Raw genomic sequence first — 23,935 nt, 5'->3', positions numbered from 1 at the left:
GAATAGGATTATATAGTAATAAAAAGCATCAGAAAAAAACTAAATAACGCCCCCCAAAAAATGTAATCCAGCTTGACCCCCTAATCTGCTAATTTTGCACACGACATGACATGAAACATTATGTTGATAATTAACTTCAATCATATGAACAAAAAATAATTCCGAATTAATTACGTATTTTATTGTATTTATAGTCAAATTCCATACCTAATTATGCTCTGCTCAAAAAGTTAAATTAAGTAGCAATGATTGTCACACACACACTAGGTGTGGCAAAATTATACTCTGCATTTGACCCATCCCCTTGATCACCCCCTGGGAGGTGAGGGGAGCAGTGAGCAGCAGCAGTGGCCGCGCCCGGTAATCATTTTTGGCGATTCAACCCCCAATTCCAAGCCTTGATGCTGAGTGCCAAGCAGGGAGGTGATGGCTCCCATTTTTTATAGTCTTTGGTATGACTCGGCCGGGGTTTGAACTCACGACCTACCCATCTCAGGGCGGACACGCTAACCACTAGGCCACTGGTTCATTATGTCTTCTTATTCATACACGCTTTCGAATTTTCTTGTAATCAGACATTATTTTCAGTATATTTACCTAAATATACTGAAAATAATGTCTGATTACGGGAAAATTTGTAAGACTAATTATAATAACTGTATTTAATTATTTTTAAATCTATTAAGAATCAAAATTAATTTTGGTTATTATTTTTATTTTTTGACACCCCTAATAAGATATGTTTATGTTTAAATCCAGTTTTGCTGACAGTTATGTCATCGGTTGTTGTTTTCTGGAGAAATAACTATAAATTCATACATTTAATATGTATTTAGTAATTATACTTGCCTTAAATAAATAGAGTACATGTTTTTAATGATTTTTTTTCCAATAATAATTATGCTATTTTACTTTATTTTTGGAAAAAAAAAAAGTTATAAATAAATACATATAAAAGCAAAAGAATAAATATATTCGAGCCATATTTTTTTAAGGGTACAACATTTTAGTATTATTACAAGATAATATATTTTCTTTGCTACGAAAAAAATGGGGAACATAACTTACATTTAATAAATGATATAGTAATTAAAAACGTCATTACAAAAAACTAAATAACACCCCCCAAAAAATTTTATTTCAGCTTTACCCCCTAATTTGCTAACTTTGCACACAACCTGACATATAAACATAAAGTGGATAATTAACTTCAATCTAATGAAAAAAAAATACTAATTAATTATATATTTTATAAATTGTATTTATTTTTATATATTGCATTTATAGTCAAAATCCATACCGAATTATGCGCTGCTCAAAAAGGTTCGTTATGGCTTCTTATTCATATACTCTTTCACATTTTATTGTAATCAGACATTATTTTCGGTATATTTATTTAAATATACCAAAAATAATGTCTGATTACAAGAAAATGTAACATTATTTTTGGTATATTTATCTAATTATACCCAAAATAATGTCTGATTACAAGAACATTTGACATTTCTTTTTGGTATATTAAGATAAGTATACCAAAAAAAAAGTCAAATTTTCTTGTAAAATTTGACATTATTTTTGGTATATTTATCAAAATATACCGAAAAAAATGTCCAATTTTCTTGTAATCAGACAGTTTTCAGTATATTTATTTAAATATACCAAAAATAATGTCTGATTACAAGAAAATGTAACATTATTTTTGGTATATTTATCTAATTATACCAAAAATAATGTCTGATTACACGAAAATTTGACATTTATTTTTGGTATATTAAGATAAGTATACCAAAAAAAAAAGTCAAATTTTCTTGTAAAATTTGACATTATTTTTGGTATATTTATCAAAATATACCGCAAAAAACGTCCAATTTTCTTGTAATCAGACAGTTTTCAGTATATGTATCTAAATATACCAAAAATAATGTCTGATTACAGAAAATTGGACATTATTTTTGGTATATTTATCTAAATATACTGAAAACTATGTCTGATTACAAGAAAATGTGAAATTTTTTTCTGTATATTTATCTAAATATACCAAAAATAATGTCTGATTACAAGAAAATTTGACATTATTTTCGGCATAATTACATAAATGTACCAAAAATAATGAGTCAAAATCCATATCTAATTATGCACTGCTCAAAAATGTTTATAAATCAGACAATATTTGTGTTATATTTAGGTAAATAACAGAAAATAATGTCTGATTACAAGAAAATGTGAAAGAGTATATGAATAAGAAGACATAATGAACCTTTTTGAGCAGTGCTTAATTAGGTATGGATTTTGACTCATTATTTTTGGTATATTTATGTAATTATGCCGAAAATAATGTCAAATATTCTTGTAATCAGACATTATTTTTGGTATATTTATCTAAATATACCAAAAATAATGTCTGATTACAAGAAAAGTTGACATTATTTTTGGTATATTTATGTAAATATATTAAAAATAATGTCTGATTACAAGGACATTTGACATTATTTTCGGTATATTTATCTAAATATACCAAAAATAATGTCTGATTACAAGAAAAGTTGACATTATTTTTGGTATATTTATGTAAATATATTAAAATAATGTCTGATTACAAGAAAAGTTGACATTATTTTTGGTATATTTATGTAAATATATTAAAAATAATGTCTGATTACAAGGACATTTGACATTATTTTCAGTATATATATCTAAATATACCAAAAATAATGAGTCAAAATCCATACCTAATTATGCGCTGCTCAAAAAGGTTCATTATGTCTTCTTATTCAGAAACTCTTTCACATTTTCTTGTAATCCGACATTATTTTTGGTATATTTAGATAAATATACCAAAAATAATGTCAACTTTTCTTGTAATCAGACTACAAGAAATAACTACAAGAAAATTTGACATTATAATTACATAAATATACCAAAAATAATGAGTCAAAATCCATACCTAATTATGCACTGCTCAAAAAAGTTCATTATGTCTTCTTATTCATATACTCTTTCACATTTTCTTGTAATCAGACATTATTTTCTGTATATTTACCTAAATATAACACATATTGCCTGATTTATAAACATTTTTGAGCAGTGCATAATTAGGTATGGATTTTGACTCATTATTTTTGGTATATTTATGTAATTATGCCGAAAATAATGTCAAATTTTCCTGTAATCAGACATTATTTTTGGTATATTTAGATAAATATACTGAAAATGATGTCAAATTTTCTTGTAATCAGACATTATTTTGGGTATATTTAGATACATATACTGAAAACTATGTCTGATTACAAGAAAATTTGACATTTTTTTCGGTATATTTTGATAAATATACCAAAAATAATGTCAAATTTTCTTGTAATCAGACATTATTTTTGGTATATTTGAATATAAAATAGAAAATGTGAAAGAGTATATGAATAAGAAGACATAATGAACCTTTTTGAGCAGCGCATAATTAGGTATGGATTTTGACTATAAATACAATATATAAAAATAAATACAATATATAAAATATATAATTAATTAGTAATTTTTTTTCATTAGATTGAAGTTAATTATCCACTTTATGTTTATATGTCAGGTTGTGTGCAAAGTTAGCAAATTAAGGGGTAAAGCTGAAATAATTTTTTGGTGGGCGTTATTTAGTTTTTTGTAATGACGCGTTTAGATAAATATACCGGAAAAAATGTCAAACTTTCTTGTAATCACACATTATATTCAGTATATTTAGATAAATATTTTAAATATATTATTTTCGCTATATATAGATAAATATATTAAATATAATATTTTCGCTACATTTAGATAAATACACCAAACATAATATCTGATTCCAAGAAAATTTGACATTATTTTTGGTATATTTAGATAAATATATTAAATGTATTATTTTCGGTATATTTAGATATACCAAAAATAATGTCACATTTTCTTGTAATCAGACATTATTTTCAGTATACTTATCTAAATATACCAAAAATAATGTCTGATTACAAGACAATTTGACTCATTATTTTTGGTTTATTTATGTAATTATGCCGAAAATAATGTCAAATTTTCTTGTAATCAGACATTATTTTTGGTATATTTAGTAGGGATGTCCCGATCCGATATTGATATCGGAAATCGGTCCGATATTAGCCAAAAAGTGAATATCGGATTTTATCGGACTGAATCTAAAAACTCCAATATAAGCGCTCCGATATAAGCTGTCCATTTGCCGCTGCAGCACTTCTATAATAGGTGACTGGTTTGATCACACTCCAACACAGTAGGTGGCGGCAATGCCCCTTAATTAACGTTGGTGGCGGCCGCGGAAGAAGAGCGTCTCTGATCCAGCATGCACAGCCCACGTGATCACAACAACGACAACGCGTGTGCTCAGCAAAGTGTAGTGATGTCGGCTGTGTGGAAGTATTTTAACTCACAGCATGCCGAAATGCTTATCTTCTTAAAAAAAAATCTCCACATTATGCACGGACTGCAGAAAGTGGAGAAGGAGGAGGAGTAGTAAGGGTAGTCAGCACTGACTGATTATTATTTGTTTTATGCTCTTGTTATTAGAGTGATATGTTTATTGTGTTTACACTATTCTTCAGTGAAGACTAAGAGTAATTACTACATTGTTTTGGGCATAGTCAGTCAGTGAAACTGGAGCTGTGAACTCTTAATTTAGAGCAGTTGGACAGTGGACAATATTGTGTTGTTTTTGTGGTTTTTGTCCCTGCCCACAGTTGTTTCCAACATATGCTGACAGTAAAAAAAATAACTGAAGTGAACTTGAATTGTTTGCACTTTAAAACGTTTTTTTGTTGTTTTTTTTGGATTTATTTAGGTTATTTTTCAGGGTCGTCTAATTTATTTTTAATTTATTCTTTTCAATTGTATAATTATGTTGGTATTAGTGGTTATTTTGCACTTTAAATATAACATTTTGTTTTTATTGGATTTGTTGAGGTAATACTCTTATGTTGAAGGTTAAAATTTATGTAACCAATTGGTTAATAATAAATGGGTCAGTTTTTCCTATACCTACTCTTGCTGACTATTGTTTTCTGTTTTAACACTACAACATCAGTAACAGTAACATCACTTTATCAAGCCTTTTCTAACATTCTACAAAACAAAATAAGGAATAAATATATGTATGATTCGTGCCTATATCGTATCGTATTGATATCGGTATCGGCAAATACTCAAGGCTACAATATCGGTATCGTATCGGAAGTGAAAAAGTTGTATCGGGACATCCCTAATATTTAGATAAATATACTGAAAAAAATGTCAAATTTTCTTGTAATCAGACAAAGTTTTCAGTATATTTAGATAATTATACCCAAAATAATGTCAAATTTTCTTGTAATCAGACATTATTTTGGGTATATTTAGATAAATATACTGAAAACTATGTCTGATTACAAGAAAATTTGACATTTTTTTCGGTATATTTTGATAAATATACCAAAAATAATGTCAAATTTTCTTGTAATCAGACATTATTTTTGGTATACTTAAATAAATATACCAAAAATAATGTCTGATTACAAGAAAATGTGAAAGAGTATATGAATAAGAAGACATAATGAACCTTTTTGAGCAGCGCATAATTAGGTATGGATTTTGACTATAAATACAATATATAAAATATATAATTAGTAATTTTTTTTTCATGAGGTTGAAGTTTATTATCCACTTTAAGTTAGCAGATTAGGGGGTAGAGCTAAAATAAAATTTTTGGGGGGGCGTTATTTAGTTTTTTGTAATGACGCGTTTAGATAAATATACCGGAAAAAATGTCAAAGTTTCTTGTAATCAGATATTATTTTTGGTATATTTAAATAAATATACCAAAAATGATGTCTGATTACAAGAAAATGTGAAAGAGTATATGAATAAGAAGACATAATGAACCTTTTTGAGCAGCGCATAATTAGGTATGGATTTTGACTATAAATACAATATATACAAATAAATACAATATATAAAATATATAATTAATTAGTAATTTTTGTTTATAAGATTGAAGTTTATTATCGTCTTTATGTTTATATTTCAGGTTGTGTGCAAAGTTAGCAAATTAGGGGGTAAAGCTGAAATACATTTTTTGGAGGGGCGTTATTTAGTTTTTTGTAATGGCGCGTTTAGATAAATATACCGGAAAAAATGTCAAACTTTCTTGTAATAAGACATTATATTCAGTATATGTAGATAAATAGATAAATGTTTTAAATATATTATTTTCGGTATATTTAGATAAATATATTAAATATAATATTTTCGCTATATTTAGATAAATATACCAAAAATAATATCTGATTCCAAGAAAATTTGACATTATTTTTGGTATATTTAGATAAATATATTAAATGTATTATGTTCGGTATATTTAGATATAGAAAAAATAATGTCAAATTTTTTTGTAATCAGACATTATTTTCAGTATATTTAGATAGTTATTCCAAAATAATGTCAAATTGTCTTGTAATCAGACATAGTTTTCGGTATATTCATCTAAATATACCAAAAATAATGTCTGATTACAAGACAATTTGACATTATTTTTGGTATATTTATGTAATTATGCCGAAAATAATGTCAAATTTTCTTGTAATCAGACATAGTTTTCCGTATATTTAGATAAATATACCAAAAATAATGTCACATGTTTTTGTAGTCAGACATTATTTTTGGTATATTTAGATAAATATACCGAAAACTATGTCTGATTACAAGAAAAATATAATTTTTTTTTGGTATATTTAGATAAATATACCAAAAATAATGTCAAATTTTCTTGTAATCAGACACTATTTTTGGTATGTTTGGATAAATATACTGGAAAAAAATGTCAAATTTTCTTGTAAAATTTGACATTTTTTCCAGTATATTTATCCAAACATACCAAAAATAGTGTCTGATTACAAGAAATACCAAAAATAATACCAAAAATAATATATTTAAAATATTTATCTATTTATCTAAATGTACCAAAAATAATGTAACATTTTCTTGTAATCAGACACTATTTTTGGTATGTTTGGATAAATATACTGGAAAAAAATGTCAAAATTTACAAGAAAATTTGACATTTTTTCCAGTATATTTATCCAAACATACCAAAAATAGTGTCTGATTACAAGAAAATGTTACATTATTTTTGGTACATTTAGATAAATAGATAAATATTTTAAATATATTATTTTTGGTATATTTAGATAAATATATTAAATATAATATTTTCACTATATTTAGATAAATATACCAAAAATAATGTCTGATTACAAGGAAAATTTGACATTATTTTTGGTCTATTTAGATAGACCAAAAATAATGTCAAATTGTCTTGTAATCAGACATTATTTTCAGTATATTTAGATAGTTATTCCAAAATAATGTCACATTTTCTTGTAATCAGACATAGTTTTCGGTATATTTATCTAAATATACCAAAAATAATGTCTGATTACAAGAAAATGTGACATTATTTTTGGTATATTTATGTAATGATGCCGAATATAATTTCAAATTTTCTTGTAATCAGACATTTTTTTCCCGTATATTTAGATAAATATACTGGAAAAAAAATTTCTAATTTTCTCGTAATCAGACATAGTTTTCAGTATATTTAGATAAATATACCAAAAATAATGTACATTTTTTTGTAATCAGACATTATTTTTGGTATATTTAAATAAATATACTGAAAACAATGTCTGATTACAAGCACATTTGAAAGACTAATTATGTCCTTTTTACAGCTTGCAAGACGGTACGTTTGAGTTAAATAAAAGAAAGACGTGTCATATTTAGTGTTGATGTACATGAGGACTGTTTGTGTGTCTTCATCACTTTATGTTGACCACCTGGCTTGTTGTTGTTTATGCTGACCACCTGGTTTGTTGTTGTTTATGGTGACCACCTGGCTTGTTGTTGTTGTTTATGGTGACCACCTGGCTTGTTATTGTTGTTTATGGTGACCACCTGGCTTGTTGTTGTTTATGGTGACCACCTGGCTTGTTGTTGTTGTTTATGGTGACCACCTGGCTTGTTATTGTTGTTTATGGTGACCACCTGGCTTGTTGTTGTTTATGGTGACCACCTGGCTTGTTATTGTTGTTTATGCTGACCACCTGGTTTGTTGTTGTTTATGGTGACCACCTGGCTTGTTGTTGTTGTTTATGGTGACCACCTGGCTTGTTATTGTTGTTTATGGTGACCACCTGGCTTGTTGTTGTTTATGGTGACCACCTGGCTTGTTATTGTTGTTTATGGTGACCACCTGGCTTGTTATTGTTGTTTATGGTGACCACCTGGCTTGTTGTTGTTTATGGTGACCACCTGGCTTGTTGTTTGTTGTTTATGGTGACCACCTGGCTTGTTGTTGTTGTTTATGGTGACCACCTGGCTTGTTGTTGTTTATGGTGACCACCTGGCTTGTTATTGTTGTTTATGGTGACCACCTGGCTTGTTGTTGTTTATGGTGACCACCTGGCTTGTTGTTGTTTATGGTGACCACCTGGCTTGTTGTTGTTTATGGTGACCACCTGGCTTGTTGTTGTTTATGGTGACCACCTGGCTTGTTATTGTTGTTTATGGTGACCACCTGGCTTGTTGTTGTTTATGGTGACCACCTGGCTTGTTGTTGTTGTTTATGGTGACCACCTGGCGTGTTGTTGTTTATGGTGACCACCTGGCTTGTTGTTGTTTATGGTGACCACCTGGTTTGTTGTTGTTTATGGTGACCACCTGGCTTGTTATTGTTGTTTATGGTGACCACCTGGCTTGTTGTTGTTTATGGTGACCCACCTGGCTTGTTGTTGTTTATGGTGACCACCTGGCTTGTTGTTGTTTATGGTGACCACCTGGCTTGTTGTTGTTTATGGTGACCACCTGGCTTGTTGTTGTTTATGGTGACCACCTGGCTTGTTGTTGTTGTTTATGGTGACCACCTGGCTTGTTATTGTTGTTTATGGTGACCACCTGGCTTGTTGTTGTTTATGGTGACCACCTGGCTTGTTGTTTATGGTGACCACCTGGCTTGTTGTTGTTTATGGTGACCACCTGGCTTGTTGTTGTTGTTTATGGTGACCACCTGGCTTGTTATTGTTGTTTATGGTGACCACCTGGCTTGTTGTTGTTTATGGTGACCACCTGGCTTGTTGTTGTTTATGGTGACCACCTGGCTTGTTGTTGTTGTTTATGGTGACCACCTGGTTTGTTGTTGTTTATGGTGACCACCTGGCTTGTTATTGTTGTTTATGGTGACCACCTGGCTTGTTGTTGTTTATGGTGACCACCTGGCTTGTTGTTGTTGTTTATGGTGACCACCTGGCTTGTTGTTGTTTATGGTGACCACCTGCTTGTTATTGTTGTTTATGGTGACCACCTGGCTTGTTGTTGTTTATGGTGACCACCTGGCTTGTTGTTGTTTATGGTGACCACCTGGCTTGTTGTTGTTGTTTATGGTGACCACCTGGCTTGTTGTTGTTTATGGTGACCACCTGGCTTGTTATTGTTGTTTATGGTGACCCACCTGGCTTGTTATTGTTGTTTATGGTGACCACCTGGCTTGTTGTTGTTTATGGTGACCACCTGGCTTGTTGTTGTTGTTTATGGTGACCACCTGGCTTGTTTTTGTTGTTATGCTGACCACCTGGTTTGTTGTTTATGGTGACCACCTGGCTTGTTGTTGTTTATGGTGACCACCTGGCTTGTTGTTGTTGTTTATGGTGACCACCTGGCTTGTTTTTGTTGTTTATGCTGACCACCTGGTTTGTTGTTGTTTATGGTGACCACCTGGCTTGTTTTTGTTTGTTTATGGTGACCACCTGGCTTGTTGTTGTTTATGGTGACCACCTGGCTTGTTGTTGTTGTTTTATGGTGACCACCTGGCTTGTTGTTGTTTATGGTGACCACCTGGCTTGTTGTTGTTTATGCTGACCACCTGGCTTGTTGTTGTTGTTTATGGTGACCACCTGGCTTGTTGTTGTTTATGGTGACCACCTGGCTTGTTGTTGTTGTTTATGGTGACCACCTGGCTTGTTGTTGTTTATGGTGACCACCTGGCTTGTTGTTGTTTATGGTGACCACCTGGCTTGTTGTTGTTTATGGTGACCACCTGGCTTGTTATTGTTGTTTATGGTGACCACCTGGCTTGTTGTTGTTTATGGTGACCACCTGGCTTGTTGTTGTTTATGGTGACCACCTGGCTTGTTGTTGTTTATGGTGACCACCTGGCTTGTTGTTGTTTATGGTGACCACCTGGCTTGTTATTGTTGTTTATGGTGACCACCTGGCTTGTTGTTGTTTATGGTGACCACCTGGCTTGTTGTTGTTTATGGTGACCACCTGGCTTGTTGTTGTTTATGGTGACCACCTGGCTTGTTATTGTTGTTTATGGTGACCACCTGGCTTGTTGTTGTTTATGGCGACCACCTGGCTTGTTGTTGTTTTATGGTGACCACCTGGCTTGTTGTTGTTGTTTATGGTGACCACCTGGCTTGTTGTTGTTTATGGTGACCACCTGGCTTGTTGTTGTTGTTTATGGTGACCACCTGGCTTGTTGTTGTTGTTTATGGTGACCACCTGGCTTGTTGTTGTTTATGGCGACCACCTGGCTTGTTGTTGTTGTTTATGGTGACCACCTGGCTTGTTTTTGTTGTTTATGCTGACCACCTGGTTTGTTGTTGTTTATGGTGACCACCTGGCTTGTTTTTGTTGTTTATGGTGACCACCTGGCTTGTTGTTGTTTATGGTGACTACCTGGCTTGTTGTTGTTGTTTATGGTGACCACCTGGCTTGTTTTTGTTGTTTATGCTGACCACCTGGTTTGTTGTTGTTTATGGTGACCACCTGGCTTGTTGTTGTTGTTTATGGTGACCACCTGGCTTGTTGTTGTTTATGGTGACCACCTGGCTTGTTGTTGTTGTTCCACGGTGCCGTCCTGCATGACCCCAGGACGCCTGCTTGTTATCACACAACTCAACTTTTGCAGCGCCAATTAGCTTCTCAGCTCGTCACGTCCTCGCTCGGATCGCTCCACAACTTCGCCGTGTTTAACCATCCCAGTCCAGTCCAGTATGTGTGTGTGTGTGTGTGTGTGTGTGTGTGTGTGTGGTGTGTGTGTGTGTGTGTGTGTTGTGTGTGTGTGTGTGTGTGTGTGTGTGTGTGTGTCGCAGTTTACGGTTTTTTAGAGCAGGAAAAATGGGCTTATGTAACAGGTCATGTGACTTTGCCAGAAATAGTGGCGGGGGCTACAGCTGCTGCCTCTCCTCCTGCAGCTCGCTCCCTCGGCTTTTGGCGCACACGCACACACACACACACACACGCACACACACACACGTTGGTACGTGAATGCAAATATTGCACTAGCAGCAACACAATGTGAGCTGCACACACTCACAACTACACACACCTTCAATATGCACCCTACGTAGAGCCAGGTCAGAGGTCACCGCGCTGGAGGGCTACCGGGGTCGTGACTCTACTGTGTGTGTGTGTGTGTTTGTGTGTATGACTGTATATGTGTGTGTAGGCGTATGTGTGTGTGTGTGCGTGTGTGTGTGCGTGCATGCGTGTGTATGTGTGCATGTGCGTGTGTGTAAATTGCCAAGTGGAGCGGCATCAACTTGTGTGTACGTGTGTGTGTATACGTGTGTGCTTGTGTGTGTATACGTACGTGTGTGCGTGTGTACGTGTGTGTTTGTGTGTACATGTATGTGTAGGTGTGTGTGTATACGTACGTGTGTGCGTGTGTACATGTGTGTGTGTGTGTGTGTGTGTGTTTGTGTGTACATGTATGTGTACGTGTGTGTTTATACTTACGTGTGTGCGTGTGTATGTGTACATGTGTGTGTGTTTGTGTGTACATTTATGTGTACGTGTGTGTATACGTACGTGTGTATTGTGTACATGTGTGTTTGTGTGTACAAGTGTGTGTGTGTGTGTGTGTGTGTGTGTGTGTGTGTGTGTGTGTGTGTGTGTGTTTGCGCGTAAATTGCCAAGTGGAGCGGCATCAACTTGTGTGTACGTGTGTGTTTACGTGTGTGCAAGTGTAGGTGGGTGGGTTGTGTGTGTACGTGTGTGTGCATGAGTGTATGTGTGTGTGTGTGTGTAGGTGTGTGTGTATACGAACGTTTGTGTGTGTTTGCGTGTACATGTATGTGTGTGTGTGTGTGTGTGTGTGTGTGTGTGTAAATTGCTAAGTGGAGCGGCATCAATTTGTGTGTGTGTGTGTGTATGTGTACATGTGTGTGTGTTTGTGTGTACATGTATGTGTACGTGTGTGTATACGTACGTGTGTACGTGTACATGTGTGTTTGTGTGTACAAGTGTGTGTGTGTGTGTGTGTGTGTGTGTGTGTCTGTGTGTGTGCGCGTAAATTGCCAAGTGGAGCGCCATCAACTTGTGTGTACATGTGTGTTTACGTGTGTGCAAGTGTAGGTGGGTGGGTGTGTGTGTACGTGTGTGTGCATGAGTGTATGTGTGTGTGTGTGTTCTTGAGTGTGTGTACGTGTGTGTGTGTAGGTGTGTGTGTATACGTACGTTTTTGTGTGTTTGTGTGTACATGTGTGTGTGTGTGTGTGTGTGTGTGTGTGTGTGTGTGTGTGTGTGTGTGTGTGTGTGTAAATTGCTAAATGGAGCGGCATCAATTTGTGTGTGTGTGTGTGTGTGTGTGTATGTGTATGTGTACATGTGTGTGTGTTTGTGTGTACATGTATGTGTACGTGTGTGTATTCGTACGTGTGTATGTGTACATGTGTGTTTGTGTGTACAAGTGTGTGTGTGTGTGTGCGCGTAAATTGCCAAGTGGAGCGGCATCAACTTGTGTGTACGTGTGTGTTTACGTGTGTGCAAGTGTAGGTGGGTGTGTCTGTGAACGTGTGTGTGCATGAGTGTATGTGTGTGTGTGTGTGTGTGTGTTCTTGAGTGTGTGTATGTGTGTAGGTGTGTGTGTATACGTACGTTTGTGTGTGTTTGCGTGTACATGTGTGTGTGTGTGTGTGTGTGTGTGTGTGTGTGTGTGTGTGTGTGTGTGTGTGTGTGTGTGTGTGTGACTGTATATGTGTGTGTAGGCGTATGGCGCTCTGAGTCTGGAGAAGAAAAAAAAGAAACAGCGATGGACGGATGGATGGATGGATGGATGGATGGATGGATGGATGGCGAGCAGGGCGCGCTAGTAGTGGTAGAAGAAGAAGAAGTGAGGGAGTCTGCAGGTCGAGCCAGACGTGTTAGCATCACTGTCTACTTCCTTCCAGACTCTTCTACCAGGCGCCTGTCACGGCTGTGCAGCACACACACACACACACACACACACACACACACACACACACACACACAACATCGTTAGAGCAGGCTGCACTAAAAATACATCACAATTTGTTGAATTATTTACCGCCGTGCAGCTTGTTGACCTGCCGCCAAACACTTGGTGACATCACTCATGTTTGGAGGAGGAATACAGTGGAGGACACACCTCCTCCTCAAGTCTGTCTTCTGTAGTTATTTACATTGGAGATTGTCACATCACAACTATGAATGAACACATGAGGAGTTATGTACTTAACAAAAAAAGGCGGAAAAACATATTCTAGTGCAGGGGTCAGCAACCTTTTTGAAAGCAAGAGCTACTTCTTGGGTACTGATTAATGCCAAGGGCTACCAGTTTGATACACACTTAAATAAATTGCCAGAAATAGCCAATTTGCTCAATTTACCTTTAATAAATAAATCTATATACATAAAAAAATGGGTATTTCTGTCTGTCATTCTGTCATACATTTTTTTCCATTTTATGGAAGGTTTTTTGTAGAAAATAAATGATGAAAAAAACACTTAATTGAACGGTTTAAAAGAGGAGAAAACACGAAAAAAATATAAATTACATTTTGAAACATAGTTTATCTTCAATTCCAACTCTTTAAAATTCAAAATTCAACCCAAAAAAAAAAAGAACAGAAAACTAATTCCAATCGTTTTGGGAAAAAAAACATCATTAGCAATTTTTCCTGATTAAGATTAATTTTAGAATTTTGATGACATGTTTAAAATAGGTTAAAATCCAATCTGCACTTTGTTGGAATATATAACAAATTGGACCAAGCAAAATTTCTAACAAAGACAAATCATTATTTCTTCTAGATTTTCCAGAACAAAAATTTTAAATGAAATTCAAAAGACTTTGAAATAAGATTTAAATTTGATTCTAAAGATTTTCTAGATGGGCCACAATATTTTTTTTTTAATTTTTATCATAATAAGTTTGAAGAAATATTTCACAAATATTCTTTGTCATAAAAACAGAAGCTAAAATGAAGAATGAAATAAAAATATATTTACTATTCTTTACAATAAAAAAAAAAAAATTTACTTGAACATTGATTTAAATTGTCAGGAAAGAAGAGGAAGGAATTTAAAAGGTAAATGTGTTTAAAAATCCTAAAATCATTTTTAAGGTTGTATTTTTTCTCTAAAATTGTCTTTCTTAAAGTTATAAGAAACAAAGTAAAACAATTAATGAATTTATTTAAACAAGTGAAGACCAAGTCTTTAAAATATTTTCTTAGATTTTCAAATTCTATTTAAGTTTTGTCTCTCTTAGAATTAAAAATGTCCAGCAAAGCGAGACCAGCTTGCTAGTAAATAAATACAAATTTAAAAAATAGAGGCAGCTCACTGGTAAGTGCTGCTATTTGAGCTATTTTTAGAACAGGCCAGCGGGCGACTCATCTGGTCCTTATGGGCGACCTGCGTTGGTGACCCCTGTTCTAGTTCCTTCAAAATAGCCACCCTTTGCTCTGATTACTGCTTTGCACACTCTTGGCATTCTCTGCATGAGCTTCAAGCACACCTTTTGATTGATTGCTTGATACTTTTATTAGTAGTTTCCACAGTTCAGTACATATTCCGTACAATTGACCACTACATGGTAACACCCCAATAAGTTTTTCAACTTGTTTAATCAATTCATGGTACAAATATATACTATCAGCATAATACAGTCATCACACAGGTTAATCATCATAGTATGTACATTGAATTATTTACATTATTTACAATCCGGGGGGTGGGATGAGGAGCTTTGGTTGATATCAGAACTTCAGTCATCAACAATTGCATCAACAGAGAAATGTGGACATTGAAACAGTGTAGGTCTTATTTAGTAGGATATGTACAGCCAGCAGCGAACATAGTGAGTTCACATAGCATAAGAACAAGTATATACATTAGAAGTACATTTGAGTTGTTTATAATCCGGGGAGATGGGATGTGAATGGAGGAGGGTATTAGTAAAGTGTTGAAGTTGCCTGGAGGTGTTGTTTTAGAGCGGTTTTGAAGGAATATAGAGATGCACTTACTTTTATACCTGTTGGGAGTGCATTCCACATTTGTGTGGCATAGAAAGAGAATGAGTTAAGACCTTTGTTAGATCGAAATCTGGGTTTAACGTGGTTTGTGGAGCTCCCCCTGGTGTTGTGGTTATGGCGGTCATTTACGTTAAGGAAGTAGTTTGACATGTACTTCGGTATCAAGGAGGTGTAGCGGATTTTATAGACTAGGCTCAGTGCAAGTTGTTTTACTCTGTCCTCCACCCTGAGCCAGCCCACTTTGGAGAAGTGGGTTGGAATGAGGTGTGATCTGGGGTGGAGGTCTAAAAGTAACCTGACAAGCTTGTTCTGGGATGTTTGGAGTCTAGATTTGAGGGTTTTGGAAGTGCTGGGGTACCAGGAGGTGCAAGCGTAATAGAAAAAGGGTTCAATCAATCAATCAATCAATCAATGTTTACTTATATAGCCCTAAATCACTAGTGTCTCAAAGAGCTGCACAAACCACCACGACATCCTCGGTAGGCCCACATAAGGGCAAGGAAAACTCACACCCAGTGGGACGTCGGTGACAATGATGACTATGAGAACCTTGGAGAGGAGGAAAGCAATGGATGTCGAGCGGGTCTAACATGATACTGTGAGAGTTCAATCCACAATGGATCCAACACAGTCGCGAGAGTCCAGTCCAAAGCGGATCCAACACAGCAGCGAGAGTCCTGTTCACAGCGGAGCCAGCAGGAAACCATCCCAAGCGGAGGCGGATCAGCAGCGCAGAGATGTCCCCAGCCGATACACAGGCGAGCAGTACATGGCCACCGGATCGGACCGGACCCCCTCCACAAGGGAGTGTGGGACATAGAAGAAAAAGAAAAGAAACGGCAGATCAACTGGTCTAAAAAGGGAGTCTATTTAAAGGCTAGAGTATACAGATGAGTTATAAGGTGAGACTTAAATGCTTCTACTGAGGTGGCATCTCGAACTGTTACCGGGAGGGCATTCCAGAGTACTGGAGCCCCAATAGAAAACGTTTTAAAGCCCGCAGACTTTTTTTGGGCTTTGGGAATCACTAATAAGCCGGAGTTCTTTGAACGCAGATTTCTTGCCGGGACATATGGTACAATACAATCGGCAAGATAGGATGGAGCTAGACCGTGTAGTATTTTATACGTAAGTAGTAAAACCTTAAAGTCACATCTTAAATGAGAGTTCCTGCTAGAATCCTCAAGGTGCTTTTGTTGACCAAAGAATCTCGTTCTTTGGTTGACCTTTTTGATGACCTTGGTTGCCATTTTATCACAGGAAAGATTAGCCTCTAGAATGGAACCTAGGTAGGTGATCTCATCTTTCCTGGTGATAACAATGTCACCCACTTTTATAGTCAAGTCATTGACTTTTTTAAGGTTGATATGGGACCCAAATAGTGACAACCTGTGAAGTGACAACCACACAGGTGACTACCTCTTGAAGCTACGCTGTACTATTTGAATTTCTTAGTACCGCTCAGTAACTACTTACTCTTAGGGTTCATACATAATAGATTGTCATGATCCGTCATCCGAGTCATGACACGATTTCGCTTTAGTGGCAGTAGATCAGTGGTTCTCAAATGGGGGTACTTGAAGGTATGCCAAGGGGTACGGGAGATTTTTTTAAAATATTCTAAAAATAGCAACAATTCAAAAATCCTTTATAAATATATTTATTGAATAATACTTCATCAAAATATGAATGTAAGTTCATAAACTTTGAAAGGAATTACAACAATGCAATATTCAGTGTTGATTGCTAGATTTTTTGTGGACATGTTCCATGAATATTGATGTTAAATATCAATTTTTTTGTGAAGAAATGTTTAGAAGGAAGTTGATGAATCCAGATGGATCTCTATTACAATCCCCAAAGAGGGCACTTTAAGTTGATGATTACTTCTATGTGGAGAAATCTGCATTTAGAATTGAATCACTTGTTTATTTTTCAACTAGTTTTCAGTTATTTTTATATCTTTTTTTCCAAATAGTTCAAGAAAGACTACAAATGAGCAATATTTTGCACTGTTATACAATTTAATAAATGAGAAACTGATGACATAGTGCTGTATTTTACTTCTTTATCTCTTTTTTCAACCAAAAATGCTTTGCTCTGATTAGGGGGTACTTGAATTAAAAACATGTTCACAGGGGGTACATCACTGAAAGAAGGTTGAGAACCACTGCAGAGAAAGCATTGAAAGAAGAGGAGGTGAGAAAATGCCAACCTGTGCTGGCATGTTGGACATGAATGACCTGTGTAATGCCAGTCTGATGCCAACAACAGTCTGATGTCAACAACACCCAGAAATAGGTAGTGTAGACCATGGGGTGTCCAAAGTGCAGGAAGCAGACTGAAAGAGAAAAACTATCCATCCATCCATTTTCTACCGCTTATCCCCTTTGGGGTCGCTGGTGCCTATCTCAGCTACAATCGGGCGGAATGTGGCATACCTCCCGGACAAGTCGCCATCTCATCGCAGGGCCTTTCCTGAATACTTACTCAAGTCATTAATTGTAATCATGTTTTGTGGATATTTGATGACTACTGTATATTAAGTTCAATTACTCATACTTGAGTCCAGTTTTTGTCTACACCAGGGGTGTCCAAACTTTTTCCACTAAGGGCCGCCTACTGAAAAATCAAAGCAAGCAGAAGCCATTTTAAATGTTTTTATTTCAAAAACCAATACAATATATCAATCAATCAATCAATCAATGTTTACTTATATATCACTAGTGTCGCAAAGGGCTGCACAAACCACTACGACATCCTCGGTTGGCCCACATAAGGGCAAGGAAAACTCACACCCAGTGGGACGTCGGTGACAATGATGACTATGAGAACCTTGGAGAGGAGGAAAGCAATGGATGTCGAGCGGGTCTAACATGATACTGTGAAAGTTCAATCCATAATGGATCCAACACAGTCGCGAGAGTCCAGTCCAAAGCGGATCCAACACAGCAGCGAGAGTCCCGTTCATAGCGGAGCCAGCAGGAAACCATCCCAAGCGGAGGCCGATCAGCAGCGCAGAGATGTCCCCGGCCGATACACAGGCAAGCAGTACATGGCCACCGGATCGGACCGGACCCCCTCCACAAGGGAGAGTGGGACATAGAAGAAAAAGAAAAGAAACGGCAGATCAACTGGTCTAAAAAGGGAGTCTATTTAAAGGCTAGAGTATACAAATGAGTTTTAAGGTGAGACTTAAATGCTTCTACTGAGGTGGCATCTCGAACTGTTACCGGGAGGGCATTCCAGAGTACTGGGGCCCGGAATGAAAACGCTCTATAGCCCGCAGACTTTTTTTGGGCTTTGGGAATCACTAATAAGCCGGAGTCCTTTGAACGCAGATTTCTTGCCGGGACATATGGTACAATACAATCGGCAAGATAGGATGGAGCTAGACCGTGTAGTATTTTATACGTAAGTAGTAAAACCTTAAAGTCACATCTTAAGTGCACAGGAAGCCAGTGCTGGTGAGCCAGTATAGGTATATATGTATGTATATATGTATATAAAGGTATATACAGTATATGTATATATGTATGTATATAAAGGTATATAAAGTATAGGTATATATGTATGTATATATGTATATAAAGGTATATACAGTACAGGTATATATGTATGTATATAAAGGTATATACAGTATAGGTATATATGTATGTATATAAAGGTATATAAAGTATAGGTATATATGTATGTATATATGTATATAAAGGTATATACAGTATAGGTATATATGTATGTATATAAAGGTATATAAAGTATAGGTATATATGTATGTATATAAAGGTATATACAGTATAGGTATATATGTATGTATATATGTATATAAAGGTATATACAGTATAGGTATATATGTATGTATATAAAGGTATATACAGTATAGGTATATATGTATGTATATATGTATATAAAGGTATATACAGTACAGGCGTAATGTGATCAAACTTTCTTGTTCTTGTCAAAAGTCTAGCAGCCGCATTTTGTACCAACTGTAATCTTTTAATGCTAGACATGGGGAGACCCCAAAATAATATGTTACAGTAATCGAGACGAGACGTAACAAACGCATGGATAATGATCTCGGCGTCTTTAGTGGACAGAATGGAGCGAATTTTAGCGATATTACGGAGATGAAAGAAGGCCGTTTTAGTAACGCTTTTAATGTGTGACTCAAAGGAGAGAGTTGGGTCAAAGATAATACCCAGATTCTCTACCGTGTCGCCTTGTTTAATTGTTTGTGTATATATGTGTAAAAATATACATTTAGGCCTCCACTCAGGCTTGATCCCAGGGACCCCAAAGGATTTTAGTCAAAAAAATATTTAAGATGTGTCATTATTTTGTATTATTGTTCTTCAAGGTTTAAATCTCTAGATCAGTGGTTCTCAACCTTTTTTCAGTAATGTACCCCCTGTGAACAACACGAGCGAGGCGTGGACGTGAGTACATAGTTGTTTATTATATAATATATACAAAACAGGGAAAACAAAAACACTTGCTCAATGGCATGAAAGACAATTTAACTATAAACTTAAACAGCACGACGGCAAGACCAAAGACATGAAACAAAAGAGTGCACCGTGGCATAAATACAAAACTTACGTGGATCAAAATGAACAGTGTAGCAAGGCATGAAGTAGATAAACGAGGGTGCGAAGAAGGTGCAGCATGGGTAGCGTGTGTACGAGTGTGAAGATCCCAGAATGAAGACAAGAAAAAGAGTGACTTAAGGAGCCGTGATCATTAGTGAAAACAGGTGTGAGGCTGAGAAAAAGGACGTGATATGACAGGTGAGTTGGCATGGAGACGAAAACAAACCAGGAAGTGCCAAGACAGAACTAAAATGTCCAAAAAACTAAACATAACCTGACCAAAAACAAAACATAAACTTACAGGCGTGACAGAGATAAAGTAGTAAAATACAGCACTATGTCATCGGTTTCTGATTTATTAAATTGTATAACAGTGCAAAATATTGCTCATTTGTAGTGGTCTTTCTTGAACTATTTGGGAAAAAAAGATAAAAAATAACTAAAAACTTGTTGAAAAATAAACAAGTGATTCAATCATAAATAAAAATTTCTCCACATAGAAGTAATCATCAACTTAAAGTGCCCTCTTTGGGGATTGTAATAGAGATCCATCTGGATTCATCAACTTACTTCTAAACATTTCTTCACAAAAAAATTAATCTTTAACATCAATATTTATGGAACATGTCCAGAAAAAATCTAGCTGTCAACACTGAATATTGCATTGTTGCATTTCTTTTCACACTTTATGAACTTACATTCATATTTTGTTGAAGTATTATTCAATAAATATATTGATAAAGTATTTTTGAATTGTTGCTATTTTTAGAATATTTAAAAAAGATCTCACATACCCCTTGGCATACCTTCAAGTACCCCCAAGGGTACGCGTACCCCCATTTGAGAACCACTGATCTAGATCAACATTAGGTCTATCTGTCAATATAACGTTTTTAAAGATTTAAGTTGTAGGTCCTTTTTGTCAAAGAAAACCCTGTTTTGTTATGGAAAAAAACACAAAATAGGCAATAGTTTTCCCCAATAGAATTTTAAAGTGGAATATATGAGATTATAGAATAATTGGAGCCTTAAAAATGTCAACACATAACACCATTGATTTCAATTTGTTATTATTTTTTTCAGCAATGACACACAAAAAATCGCACTAAAATTATTGGGGATCCAAAAGGGTCATTAAAAATAAAAAAAACTGTTTTTTTTTTACTGTTTACTTTAAACAATCATCTTCAGATCAACTTCAGATCCATCTGTCAATTATAACTTTTATTGTTGTTTAGGTTTTTTGTTTGTTCTTATTAGGCCCTTCTTTGGAAAAAAAAAAATGTTTTTTATATGGCAAACACAAAATATGCAACATTTTCCCCCCACAATATCTCAAAGTGGAATATTTAATGTGACATTGATTTTGATTAAAGAAAATAACATCCTCCATGGCAGCTTTGTGTTATTAGAGCAGGGGTCGGGAACCTTTATGGCTGAGAGAGCCCTGAAAGCCAAATATTTAAAAATGTATTTCCGTAAGTGCCATATAATATTTTTATAACACTGAACACAACTAAATGTGTGCATTTTTAAGTAACACCAACATTTCTAGAGTATAATAGGTCTCTTATTCTTTGTAATAACATTGTTATTCTGAAGCTAACTGTGGTGGGGGCGTGGCCTGTGGGCCTGCAGCAAACTTGGGTGTCCCAGAACCGGCCTCGAAATCAGCGACAGGTGCGTAGACAACCCACCTGGGCCTTGTTATCTAATCACCTGTCGCTCTGTTATAAGCAGCAGCCAGGAGGAGAGATAGGGTCGGGGCTGGAGCCAGAGCGCGAGCGAGAGAGAAAAATACAATTGCTGGAAAGCAACTGAGAGACTTATTGAAAAATAAAACAATAATGTAACCCTGAAAAGGGTACTCATGTCGGTGCTTGGTGGTCTGAAGAACCCCCAGGAGGGCAAGCCCCACACTAACCAATAATAAATAAATTACTACTTTGACATTAACACAACTTCTTGAACATAAAAAAGCATGAGAATGTTTTATATTTTGAACGTTATTTTTAACACTGTGATTTCACGTGGAATTATTCATTACTTATCGTGTTAAGGAATGTCAGCTCAGATTTATCCGAGAGCTAGATGCAGTCATCAAAAGAGCCACATCTGACGGCGTGGCGCAGTGGGAGAGTGGCCGTGCGCAACCCGAGCGTCCCTGGTTCAATTCCCACCTAGTACCAACCTCGTCACGTCCGTTGTGTCCTGAGCAAGACACTTCACCCTTGCTCCTGATGGGTGCTGGTTGGCGCCTTGCATGGCAGCTCCCTCCATCAGTGTGTGAATGTGTGTGTGAATGGGTAAATGTGGAAGTAGTGTCAAAGCGCTTTGAGTACCTTGAAGGTAGAAAAGCGCTATACAAGTACAACCCATTTATTTATCATTTATCTGGCTCTAGAGCCATAGGTTCCCTACCCCTGTATTAGAGTAAACTTTGCAACATTTTTTTTGTCACATTTAACCTGTTTACTCTTTTATACCACTTTTTCATTTTTTTAATCGTATTTTTAAAATGTGCTTAGGGCCGTTAAAAAATTACCCGCGGGCCACAAATGGCCCCCAGGCTGCACTTTGGACGCACCTAGTTTAAGGGTTCTTAGCCTACTGGACTGGAGTTATTAGACTATTTTTTTTTTTCATCGCAGAGAAGAAAAAAATGTGGGAAAAGAGCAACTTTTTAATGTATTTGTGTAACAAACAGTGCCATCTGCTGGAGGCGGTGGGGCACTGCACCTTTTTCCTTCGAACATTGCTTACAGTCTTCTTGTTTTTGTTGTAAACCCTGCAGGCCAGCACAACTATCTCTGCGCCGGCAGGAACGACTGCATCATCGACAAGATCCGAAGGAAAAACTGCCCGGCGTGCCGCGTACGCAAGTGCCTTCAGGCCGGGATGAACCTCGGAGGTGAGGCTCTCTCTTTTGGCAGGACGTCCGGGTCAGAGATCGTGTTGACATGAATATGTCCACCCACACAGCTCGCAAGTCCAAGAAGTTGGTGAAGTTAAAGAGCGTCGGCGAGGACGCCAAGGAGCCTCAAACGGGCGGCGTGGGAGGCGACTTCCTGCCCTCGGAGAAGGAGCTGAGCGCGCCGGCCAGCACCACCTTGGTGCCGCACGGCCTCGGGGCGGTCACACCTTTCCTGCCGCCCTCCATCTGCAGCGTGCTGGAGCTCATCGAGCCCGAAGAGGTGTACTCGGGCTTCGACAACACGCAGCCCGACACCAGCGACCACCTGCTGTCCAGCCTCAACTGCTTGGCCGGCAAGCAGATGGTCCGCCTGGTCAAGTGGGCCAAAGTACTTCCAGGTGAGTGACCTCGCTCCCGCCTGCACACCACGCCCTCAATACAGCCAGCAAGTCACCTTAAACTGACGTCATGCAACTACTGAAAAAGGATGGAAATTCTTCCAAATAGTTAAACATTAAATAAACATTTTTTTTTTCTCTTCTAAATGTCACACATTTAATTCAAATTAATCCGTTTGGATCTTGTGCAATTAAGGATATTTATTCTTAAAAGTACATATTTTATTCATGATGAATAGGTATACAAATGTGATAAAACTATTTACAGTAATAATAATAAGGCAGCTTTAATGATTTTTCACATGTAAAAATAATGTATAATGATTAATAAATATTATTACAATAGCTCATTTAAATATATCCTTACTACAAATATTATAAATTGTTCTGTAAGTATCAGTGTTTACAAATATACAATTATATATACAGGTATGTATATATATATATATATATATATATATATATATATATAAACACAGTATACATACGTACATACATATATGTACATATATACATACATATACGTATATATATACATACTGTACATTCCATACATACATATACTTGCATATATATATAAATACATATATGTACATGTATATATGTACATATGCATGTATACATACTTACATATATATGTGTATGTATGTATATATATATATTTAC

At 35.9% G+C, this 23,935-nt stretch overlaps 1 protein-coding gene across 1 annotated transcript in view; it reads left to right on the top strand.

Moving 5' to 3' along the window:
* The window catches only part of LOC133539123 (mineralocorticoid receptor-like), a 73,650-nt gene that overhangs the window by 30,133 nt on the left and 19,582 nt on the right, over positions 1–23,935 (top strand). Inside the window, exons 2-3 of the mRNA XM_061881215.1 lie at positions 22,752–22,868; positions 22,940–23,269. Coding sequence (XP_061737199.1) covers positions 22,856–22,868; positions 22,940–23,269 — 343 coding nt within the window. The 5' untranslated portion in view covers positions 22,752–22,855. The remainder of the gene's footprint in view (positions 1–22,751; positions 22,869–22,939; positions 23,270–23,935) is intronic.

The sequence above is a fragment of the Nerophis ophidion genome, linkage group LG20, assembly GCF_033978795.1.
Source record: "Nerophis ophidion isolate RoL-2023_Sa linkage group LG20, RoL_Noph_v1.0, whole genome shotgun sequence".
In the NCBI taxonomy this organism is placed as follows: Eukaryota; Metazoa; Chordata; class Actinopteri; order Syngnathiformes; family Syngnathidae; genus Nerophis; species Nerophis ophidion.
Note: the sequence above shows the minus strand (reverse complement) of the source record. Positions and strands in the feature narration are given on the sequence as shown.